Below are 11,691 nucleotides of genomic sequence, written 5' to 3'. Positions count from 1 at the left end.
GTCTCCTCCACCAGTCTATCATGACTGATTTACTATCCCTCTCAACCCATTCTCCTGCCTTCTCACTGTAACCTTTGATGCCCTGACTAATCAAGAACCTATCAACCTCTACTTTAAATATACTCAATGACCTGGCCTCCACAGCCATCAGTGCCAATGAATGCCTCAGATTCACCATCCCCCAGCTAAAGAAATTTTTCCTCATCTGTGTTCTAAATGGACGTTCCTCCTCTCTGAGGCAGTGCCTTTTGGTCCTAGATTCACCCACTATAGGAAACAACCTCTCCATATCCACTCTATCAAGGTCTTTCAATATTTGATAGGTTTCATTCTTCTAAATTCCAGTGAACACAGGCCCAGAGCTAACAAATATTCCTAATACGTTAACCCTTTCTTGGCCAGACTCATTCTTGTGAACCTTTCCAACGCCAGCACATCTTTTCTGAGTTAAGGGGCTGAAAACTGCTCACAATACTCTAAATGCAGTTTGATCAATGCCCTATAAACTCTCAGCATTACATCCTTGTTTTTATATTCTAGTCCTCTTGAAATGAATGCTAATGTTGCATTTGCCTTCCTTATTTAGACTCAGCCTGCAAGCTGACCTTTAGATGAACGATCTCAGCCCAATACGTTGACCATTTATTCCGCTCCATAGGTGATGTATAACTCACTGAGTTCCTCCAGCATTTTGTGTGTGTTGCTCGAGGTTCAAGTATGTTCTTGAAGGCTCCTTGAAAAAAGTCTAACATTACTATAGATTCACTCTTGTCCCTGCCTCAGGATAAATCAAAATAGGGAAGGGCCATTCAGTGAGCCATGTTCCCTTTATCATATGAGTTCAGAAACCCAACTTCTTACCTATCTCATCTTCTTACCTATCAAGCTGCACAACACCACCCCCTGACAACAGAAAACATTGGAAAAAGAAAGTACCATTTCTCTTATTTCAGGAGTTACCTCTTAGTCTGCCCTTCAGCCTATCCATTGGCCAAATCTGCCACTTGGCCTCATCAACCACCTTGAGGGAGCGAAGCCCTGCACTGGGCACGGATGTTGTGTCCTAGCTATGTACGTTGTCACTGTCAGTCAGTACGCAAGGCAGAGCAGTACAATATGGAAAGCAAGCTGTTGCCCTGGCAGCAGGCTCCCCCGCTCCACGCAGCTGATGAATCCAAAAGAACGGCAAAGACCGTTATAATTTTGCACCAGCTGCATTGCAGGAGTTGCCAGTCAATGTTGAACTAAATGCAGGACAGCCTTAGCGACCCCAGCTCTGGATTTTTCTTGGGGTTTATTCCCAAAACCTTTCCCCATGAGTGCGTATAGCCACAGGACAGTGAAGGTTTGAAATTAGAGTTTTTCTTCTGGGTGAGCTGCCAAACATGGCTGACAAGTCCCATCTGCCAGAAGGGACTGGTTTTAAGGTGTCTATAACCTGCCTTTGCCCCTTCTCCTATCAGTAGAAACCACTGGGCTCACATGAAGGCCAGGAGCTGGTTGTCAGAGGCTATTTGAGAACATTTAATAGGGAGTGGGAGCTTTAAGAAGTAGTAGTAGGATCCCTCACAAAGGTAAGAGAATTATCCAGTGTTCTGGCTACCATCATATGATTAAAAGTTATGAATTCTTGATCATTACATCATTGTTATGCATAGAGTTGGCTGCCATGTTTCCTACAAACATGATTAACACCATTTTTGTTGATAGAATCTCAGATGGCTATGAGTGAGAGAGATTGGCTGGTTGGGTGGTGTCACAACAACCTGGCACTGAATGTTAACAAGATCCAAGAAATTGATAGTGGTCTTCAGGAGGGGGAAGTGGGGAGAACACACTCACCAGTCCTCATCGAGGGGTCGGAGCAGCTTCAAGTTGCTGGGTGTCAACATCTCAGAGGATCTCTCCGAGCCCCAACGTATTGATGAACTCAGGAAAAATGCAGCGGCTCTACTTTGTTAGGCGTCTGAGGAGATTTGGTATGTCACCAAAGGCGCTTCTATAAGTTTCTATAAATGTACCATGGAGAGCTTTCTGACTGCTTGCGTCACTGCCTAGTATGATGTGCAGACAGCAAGAGACAGAAAAGAGCTGTGGGCTCAGCCTGCTCCCCACCATTGAGCACATCTTCAACAGACAGTACCTCAAGAAGGTGGCATCCATCACTGAGGCCTCTCACCACTCAGGACATGCCATTTCCTTTTCATTGCTATCTTGGAAGAGATACAGGAGCCTGAAGACCCACACTCAATGTTTTCAGGAAGAGCTTCTCCTTTGCCATCAGATTTCTGAACGGTCCATGAACCTGTGAACAACCTTGTTATTCCTTTTCTTTGAATGATCTGTTTTTGCAGTTTATAGATTTTTATATTTTTACGCCGTATTGCTGCTGCAAAACAACAAGTTTCCAGTCGTATGTCAATCATAAAAAATCTGATTCTGAACACTTTGGAGTATTGAATGAGCTTTCTGGAAAGAATGTGAAAAATGCTGTATAAATGCCACTTGTTTCACTACAAGCCTAAAATGTACTTGAGTATTATGAGTGAGTTAAACCCATATGTAAGTAACATAATCGCCATATTTATTGATATTGGCTATGTCTTTTTATGATTTACCAAGCCTGCTTTGGCAGCACTTTCCAAATTTGCAGCCCCTATCAACAAGGAGGGCAAAGGCAGCAAGAACTTAGGCCCAAGTGATATAACCAACAAATAATATAACCATTCGGAATAATCCCTTCATCATAATTGGGCCTAAGTGTTCAGTGCCACTATGGGACCACTTTCACCAGTAATCTTGTGAATGCTGTGTCTCAATGATGTTGCTGGTAAGTTTTGTATTGCACCTGTGCCTACGTGCCGCAACGAGGGCAAACTCAGGATGGGGTGCGACAAACTCATATTCTCTCTGGGTAGCCTCCAACCTAATGGCATGAACATTGATTTCTCTAACTTTCACTAATAACTCACTTTCCCCTTTTCCATTTCCCATTCTCCTTTTTTGTAATTTATTTTTTATTGAAGTTCATCATCAAACAAACATTTCCATAAGACGTATTTCAGATTCTGTACATATATATCATATAGTCATATTTGTCACAAATCTCCACATATTTATTTGAGGTATACACTTATAGAAAGGAGAGGAAAGAAAGAACAATCAAAAGAAGAAAACTATGTGCAAAGTAGGGAGTGATCTTTTTTTACAACATATTCATTGACTTGTGAGAATAATCAGGCCTATGAGGTGTTATGTAGTTAAACCATTTTTCCCAGTATGAATCCAATTGTTCCAATTTATGATTAACAGATGCTGTTATAGAAACATAGAAAATAGGTGCAGGAGTAGGCCATTCGGCCCTTTGAGCCTGCACCGCCATTTATTATGATCATGGCTGATCATCCAACTCAGAACCCTGTACCAGCCTTCCCTCCATACCCCCTGATCCCCATAGCCACAAGGGCCATATCTAACTCCCTCTTAAATATAGCCAATGAACTGGCCTCAACTGTTTCCTGTGGCAGAGGATTCCACAGATTCACCACTCTCTGTGTGAAGAAGTTTTTCCTAATCTCAGTCCTAAAAGGCTTCCCCTTTATCCTCAAACCGTGACCCCTCGTTCTGGACTTCCCCAACATCGGGAACAATCTTCCTGCATCTAGCCTGTCCAATCCCTTTAGGATTTTATACGTTTCAATCAGATCCCCCCTCAATCTTCTAAATTCCAATGAGTACAAGCCTAGTTCATCCAGTCTTTCTTCATATGAAAGTCCTGCCATCCCAGGAATCAATCTGGTGAACCTTCTTTGTATTCCCTCTATGGCAAGGATGTCTTTCCTCAGATTAGGGGACTAAAACTGCACACAATACTCCAGGTGTGGTCTCACCAAGGCCTTGTACAACTGCAGTAGTACCTCCCTGCTCCTGTACTCGAATCCTCTCGCTATAAATGCCAGCATACCATTCGCCTTTTTCACCGCCTGCTGTACCTGCATGCCCACTTTCAATGACTGGTGTATAATGACACCCAGGTCTTGTTGCACCTCCCCTTTTCCTAATCGGCCACCATTCAGATAATAATCTGTTTTCCTGTTTTTGCCACCAAAGTGGATAACTTCACATTTATCCACATTAAATTGCATCTGCCATGAATTTGCCCACTCACCCAACCTATCCAAGTCACCCCGCATCCCCTTAGCATCCTCCTCACAGCTAACACTGCCGCCCAGCTTCGTGTCATCCGCAAGCTTGGAGATGCTGCATTTAATTCCCTCATCCAAGTCATTAATATATATTGTAAACAACTGGGGTCCCAGCACTGAGCCTTGCGGTACCCCACTAGTCACCACCTGCCATTCTGAAAAGGTCCCGTTTATTCCCACTCTTTGCTTCCTGTTATCGTCTCCATTTTGTAAATATCCATTGTAATTTCCATCCATACATTTAAAGTTGGGCTCTCCTGCCATTCCCCATTCTCATTACCATCTCAACCCTTCTCTGCTCCTCACTTACCCATTGCCTCCCTCTGGACCCTCTCTTTCCCTTTCGTTTGTCGTCTCTTACCAGATTCCTTCTTCTACAGCCGTTCATCTCTTCCACCTATCACCTCACCTCAGCCCCACCTTCTTATTCTGGCTTCTGTCCCCTTCCTTTACAGTCCTGGTGAAAGGTCTTGGCCCGAAACGTTGACTCTTCCCCTCCCATAACTTATTGAGATCCTCTAGCATTTGGTGTGTTGTTCAAAATTCCCAACACCTTTATTCTATGGAAGGGCAGCAATGCTTATACAGTTAAGGGAATAAATGTATTAATAAATAAAACAGTAGAGGATCGAAATGTAGCAACTTGTGAGTCAAGGGATGATGATAGGGCTATGCGTGCATTGATAAGAATGAAATGATCTCAGAATGGAACAGCCAACGCCGAAACCGACCCGCCACGCGTGGCCCCAAAAGGACACAATGAGGAAGGGTGCGTGAGGACGTCTGCGTAATGACGTCACTGTGGTGGGGAGCGGAGGGAGGACGTTCCCAGGGTGCTGTGCGGCAGGCGGCGAGCCATCTTGCAGTAAGAGGGGTAGAGAGAGAGAGAGAAACAGCCGGCCTGCGCCCGGGTCGCTGCGTGAGAGTCAGAGGGGTGGGCTCTCCTATCCCATCCCCCGCCATAAATAAATAAAGAAGCCCCCCTCTCTCTCGTTTCACTCCGCCCCCCGTTTTCTAACCTCTCCCCGCCTAACCGGCCTGTGCAGCGGCTGCCGGGGTTGGTGGGTGGGTTTGGCCAGCGTGTGTCCGGTTGAGTGAGGTGAAGGCCCCGGCTCCAGGCAGGGAGGTACTTTACTCCCTCCCTTGCTCGCTCCCCCTGCTCAACACCCCGTCCCCTCCCTCTTTCCCCGTCCCACACCGTCTCCGGCCCATTTGCACAGCAGAGGGAGGTGGGGGACGATGGCATCGCTCGGCTAGTCAGGACAAGACCTACCCCCTCCACTTCTTTTGCCCCACTCTTGTTCCCCCCGCTCGCCCTCCCTCCCTCTATCCATCCAGTCCAGTCAGCCGGGGGGCCCTGAGTTCCCCTGTCCCCGGATAGGAGGAGGAGTAGGAGGAAGACGCTACTGGTTCTGGGGGAGGGAGGAGGGGGGTAGGCGGTGTTTCATCTGCGACACCGGCCCGGCCTTCCATTCTTTTTATTGCTAGGTGGGGGGAGAAGAGAGATCAGTTAGCGAGAGAGCAACGGCTGAATTCCACCCCCCTTCGCCCACCCCGGGTAGGGCAGGCTCTCGGAGCCCGGCTGTTGCACCCTTTCCTCCTCCCCTCCCCTTCCTTTCCCTCTCGGACCAGAAGGTGGGGAGGGGAGCCCAGCCCGTGAGATAGACGGTGAAAGCGCCGTGTGACTAACGACGAGCTATATAGAGTCACCCTCATACGTTTTGCCCGAGCTGCCGCAGCAAGAAGTGGGACTCCGGGACGGGAGACACCTCATCCGAGCGAAACCCAGAGCGGAGCAGCAGACATGGTCATTCTCCGCGGCTGTCGCAGTATTTTCGGCGTGTGAGAGCGGGGCAGTTTAACCCCCCTCACCTACAGGACAACCTACTGACTCTTGGAGATTTATTTGCCTATTTATCATTTTCACTCTGCTGGGATATTTCTCCACTGCAACGAGAAGATGGTTTCCTTGATCGACTGTGAATTGTTATAGAACAAGAGTGTTTAGCAGCACTTATAGCAGGACCACCGAATTTATACTCGTGGTTGTGTTTCCAGCTTTCGAGCGGCGGAGGGGCGAAAGACGAGGTGAGAAGAGCGGTCCTGAAGGTATTTATTACAGTTTCACGATGCCGGTTAAAAAGAAGAGCGGTTTCCAGATCACCAGCGTGACCACGGCTCAAGTGGCGGCCAGCAGCATCACCGAGGATACTGAGAGCCTGGACGACCCGGACGAGTCCCGCACCGAGGATATCTCCTCCGAGATCTTTGACGTGTCGTCCCGGGCCACGGACTACGAGCACGCCGAAGTGTGCGACCGCAGTTCGTCCGACGAGACCCTCAACAATGTGGGTGAGGCGGACACCCCCGGAGCGCTCTCGCCCAACATCCCTCACGACCGGGAGAGTTTCGGGGGCCGGCTCCCCTCAACGGGGGCGGGAGGAGGCGGCGGGACGGTTGCCCCGGTCCCTGCCAGCGGGCCCGCCACGGCCTCGGGACCCACGCCGACCGCTTCCACGTCGGTGAGCGGCACCTCCGCCGGAGGGACGCCCATGCAACCGGCCGTGGCTTGCACCTCGCGGTTCAGGGTGATCAAGTTGGACCACGGCTCGGGCGAGCCTTTCCGTCGGGGACGGTGGGTATGCACCGAGTTTTACGACCGCGATTCGGACAGCACGATGCTGGCAAGGTCGGCCGACAACATCAGACCGAACGCCAGCAGCAGCAGCATTGCCTTGGAGCAGCCGTGCGCCGACAGAGACAGTGGCCTGGGCGCCACGGTCAGCTCCGTTCAGTCCATGCACGGCCCCGATCCCCAGGCTGACACTTCCATCAGTGTCACGGTAGCGCAGTTAGCTCAGACTGATGTACTTCACCAGAGTCAAAGTTTCGTCAAAGGCCAGCAGCCTCCAAGCGGGCTTCCAGTGACTCAAGCTGCATCCGGCACTCAAATCTATCCGTCTGCAGTGGGCGCTCAGCAACATCATTCGCAGAACAGCTTGGGGCAGCTCAGTGGGATTAATGGTATGGCCATCCAGTCAGCCAGCGCATCAAGCTCCCAGACTAATGTAGCTGCTAATGTACACGCTTCGCAAGCTAAGCAGTTTCAGTTTTCTCACGTTCCGCATTTACTACCGTCTCAATCAACTGTTCCCAACAGCCACGCAGAATATGTGCAACATCTGCCTGCCATGCAGGGTCTGGGAACTATCCAGCAGTCTTCACCAGGTACAGTAATTCAGAACACTGCGGCTATGAGCCTTCCTGCTGGTCATGTGACAAGTCAGGGTCCTTCTCCAGCCATGCAGTCACCTGGCAGTGGAACTCAGGTTGCAGCAGTGCTACCCCAGAACAGTGATTTGGACAGTCAGAGTGGCCAAGGGAAACAGAATGCTCGACCAGGTCCTACAAAGGGTCTGATCCTGCAGCAGCCAAGTTTGGGGTTGACGGGTGTTCAGCAACATTTAACCCAACAGCATCAGGCTCTGGGTCTGCAGCCTGGAATGGTCAGTCAGGTGCCCGGGTTACCCAGTGTGGCTGCTGGCATCCAAAATGTGCCTAGTACTGGCGTTTCAAGTGTGCCTGGTGTGACGCCTAATGTATGTGCTGCGTCTGTTACAATGCCAAGTGTTCCAGCAACCATGGTTCAGTCCCAGCAAAGTACACAGACACCAATGACTGGGAGTACTGGGCTAATACAACCTGGGCTTCCGCCTGCGATGCAAGGTTCAATCAACTTATCTTCAATCATGTCACAGACCAACCTGTTTCAGACACAGCAAGGTACAGGTCACCTAGAGGAGAGAAGAAATTCAGAACAGCTTGTACCTCAGACTTCTCAGTCCGGTGAGAGCAAGTCCTCCATGAAGCCTCTAATTCCAGAAATTCTTGGTAACCCTTTGAATTTGCAAGTGGCCAGTCCAATGAACAGCCTCACAAATTCTGTGTTCTCAATACCAATACCGATTGATGGAGATGAAGACAGGTATGGTTATTCTCTGAATAAGCACTTGTTCTTATTGGATCAGGATGCTGTTGTAATGAAAATGTAATGTTTACCTATATGTGTTGGGCTGTGATTTCATGTGTACCAGTACTCTAATTGTTCAGGATTATATGAACTGTGTGTGGGGATGGATTGTGAATCTATAGAAGTCTTCACAGCTGAGCCTAGTCACTGTATTTTCCAGCCTACAGAAGTGGGAATGCTTTGTTTTCCCTTTGGGATATTCAGAGGCAGATTTAGTACCTTACTTGCCACCTGACTTAAACAGCAAAGACAAGGGATCAAAGATATCTTGTTCTGAAATGAACTAGCAGCATTTTGTGCCTGTGTTGATTGAGGAAAGATCCAGGAAATTGATTATCACAATGAATCTTGTCTAATGACCCACCTTTTGGGACTGATATCAGATGGTCTACACAAGCAGGTGCCAGTCTCTTCCAGAGCCAAGTCCAATTCCATTTATGGTTTGAAGTTGCATGGAGTGCTCAGTAGATATATTGCCTTGCTTTAAAAAAAGACTTTATTCATTTGTGGAGGGAATAAATCACTTCAAAAATGTTATTATTTTTAGATTGAAATATTTAAACTTTGATCTGTATAATATATAACAATATGAACCACAGTTATGGTTAAAAGCCAACATTTTTATATTTAGCTATTAGTGCATCTGTGAAGCATACTTGATATGTAAACATCTTATGCCGTTAAAATTTGAAATTTGTTAGACTGATTTCAAATATAGGTCATGGTGCTGTATCTAGTTAATTAAGCAACTTCATATGGCAATAATTTAATCTGACATTCTGATGCATTACTCTGCATCTGAGTGTCACTGTATTGATTTTGGTTTGGTTTCTCTAGACTTTAGATAGTGCCTGGTAATTGACATGATTTCATTTTGTTGCAGAAAGATAATTTATTCAATTTTGTCCATTATTTTAAACTGTGCATGATTCTGATAAACGAGCCTTATTTTGAACATTTTCTTTTGTTGGTTAGGGAATCACTTTTTGATAATTGTTCCTTACGGTATGGCAAAAAAGTAAGCAGGAAGCTTTAGACCTGTTACAATCGATTAATCTATAAATGTTGGATAATCAAACACTTAAAAAAAATCTGTTTAAAATTTGTATTCATTTCTTGCTGGTATATTGTGATACTTTGTCCTTTGTTTAAGAGTTGAATATTTGTTGTGTGCCAGAATTCTTAACACCAGTTTCTTAAATTTAGCTCAAATTTAGCTGAATTCATTTTTGTTCTCCTTAAGCAGAGTCAGGCACTTAAATACCTTGAGCTTCAGGCCTAGATATCCCAAAACCTGTAGAGCATAAGCATGATAAAAGTTTCTACTGTTGCAATTTAAAATTTAAATTTAGTGAATATAAGATGGTTCCACTGCCATGACATGAGAAAAAAGAATGGATTAAGATTTTGCATATTCACATCTCTTAGCTCTATCACATTTAGAACTAATCTTTAGTCTGGATTTTGCCATTGACTCATTCATTTTGCAATGACTGTGATCTTCCATATTTCTAGTCATTAACAGACTACCAGTATGCTGTTGGGTTACCAGTTGTGGTTACCCACTTTTAGTGCATTCAAATAAGGTGCTGATTTTCAGCGCCATTGGCTTATACATGCAGAGAAAAGTGACATAGTTTCTAACAGACCTCTGTAATTAACAGACTTGTCAGGTTTGGGAGAAGTATTATTTCTGGAGTAAAATTGTACTTTGACCTGCAATGCTGATTGAAAACAGGATGAGCCAGTGAAGGGCAAACTTCAGTTGCATCAGATGTGTCCTATGTACCAACATGGATTTTGAAAATCTATAAAACTGAAAAGAATTGTGACCTAGTTAAGCTGTCTGCTGGCATTAAAGCAGCCATGCAGTTTTGGTAACAACCCTTGCTTTGCATATGTCCATTGGAAAAGGGTAACTGGTGTATTGTAATTTATTAAGGTGTAATTGATGATTATTATGGTCTTTAAAGTAGTATTGCTTTAAGACTGCGAAACAATTAGCAGATGAGCGGCAATTTTTTTTAAAAAGAGACTGATATTGTGTTGTGTATGGCTGCAGTGTTGTCCCAGATTTCAAGTCATTTTAATTTGCACTTGGTTTTGGATTGTGGGTGTTTAGGGAAAATAAATGTATATTAGCAATTCCTTTCGAAAGTACTGATGAGCCACTTAAAATCCTTATGAATATACTTCACAGTTAGGCATTTCCTATGTTTAAACTGTGATGCTGAAGAAATAGTGGTATGCACTCAGTGGCCACTGCATAAAAGCATGCAGAAATGGTTGAGGTTCAATTGTTTTTCATACCAAACGTCAGAATGGGGAAGCTATGTTATCTAAGTGGCTGACTGTGAAATGATTTTTTGGTGCCAGATGGGGTGATTTGAGTATCTCAGAGCTCTGGGGGTTTTCATTCTCAACAGTCACTAGACTTCACAGAGAATGGTACGGAAAATGTAAGCAAGCGACAGTTCTGTGGGAATAAATGCCTTGTTACTGAGAGGCAATAAAAAATCTGCAGATGCAGGAATTCCAAGCAACAGATACAAAATGTTGGAGGAATTCAGCAGGCCAGGCAGTGTCTGTGGGCAAAAAAAGTACAGTTGGTATTTATGGCTGAGACCCTTTGGCAGGACTGGAGAAGGGTCTCGACCTGAAACATCGACTGTACTTTTTTCCATAGATGCTGCCTGGCCTGCTGAGTTCCTCCAGCATTTTGTGTGTGTTGCTTGTTAACGAGAGTGTGCAGAGGAGAATGGCCAGACAGATTCAAGCTGACAGTGAGGTCACACTAACTCAAATAACCATGCATTACAACAGTGGCGTGCAGAAGTGCACCTCTGAATGCACAACACATCGAACCTGGTGTGGACGCGCTACAGTAGCAGAAGGCCCACGAGCACACACTTTGGACACTTTAGCTACAGGAGGCACCCAATAAGGTGGCCACTGAATGGATTTCCAAGTCAGGATTTTGTGCAACTTGAGATGGCAGGGAGTGCTAGGCCCCTCTGCCTTCTGCCCTCATCTTTCCTGTCGTGGAGTTTGTCAGTTTTGGAGTTGCCGTTGAGTAACCCAGGCAAGTAAATTGCAGTACATTGCAGTCAAGGTGTGTCATTATTGGAGAGAACAAATGCTTAGTGTAGTGGATAGTGTAAGAGTCAAGCTCGTTCCTTATTTGTTTGATTTTACTTGAGAGGGGTCGCCAATGTTGGAATACTTTCACAGGTCCATGGACTCTGTCCTTTCGTTAAATACTCCAGCGAGTTCTAGACTTGTGGTAGCTTTGACTTCATCTGATATCCCAATGTGTAGCTCGGTGTAAGTATATAAACTTTGCACTATCTATAGAAGAATGCAAACAATGTATAAGCAGTCATTTTGAGTTGCATCAAAATGATTAGTGTAGTTGGTTTACTGAAACAAGGTACCGATCTTAAAGTTATTAGTAAC

The 11,691-nt window shown here is 45.8% G+C and overlaps 1 protein-coding gene across 6 annotated transcripts in view; it reads left to right on the top strand.

Moving 5' to 3' along the window:
- The first annotated feature begins 5,028 nt into the window (after positions 1 to 5,028).
- The window catches only part of tsc22d2 (TSC22 domain family 2), a 136,147-nt gene continuing 129,484 nt past the window's right edge, over positions 5,029 to 11,691 (top strand). For 3 of the 6 annotated variants that reach the window (XR_011885647.1, XM_072254975.1, XM_072254974.1), the window contains exon 1: positions 5,031 to 8,190. Coding sequence is in view for 5 of the 6 variants with exons in the window: in XM_072254975.1 (XP_072111076.1) it covers positions 6,335 to 8,190 (1,856 nt within the window). In the remaining variant the exon portion in view is untranslated. Of the gene's footprint in view, positions 8,191 to 11,691 lie in introns of all 6 variants that reach the window. The other 3 variants (XM_072254978.1, XM_072254977.1, XM_072254976.1) reach the window with 2 other exon arrangements.

Source organism: Mobula birostris, chromosome 4, assembly GCF_030028105.1.
Source record: "Mobula birostris isolate sMobBir1 chromosome 4, sMobBir1.hap1, whole genome shotgun sequence".
In the NCBI taxonomy this organism is placed as follows: Eukaryota; Metazoa; Chordata; class Chondrichthyes; order Myliobatiformes; family Myliobatidae; genus Mobula; species Mobula birostris.
This window is presented reverse-complemented; position numbering and strand designations above follow the sequence as displayed.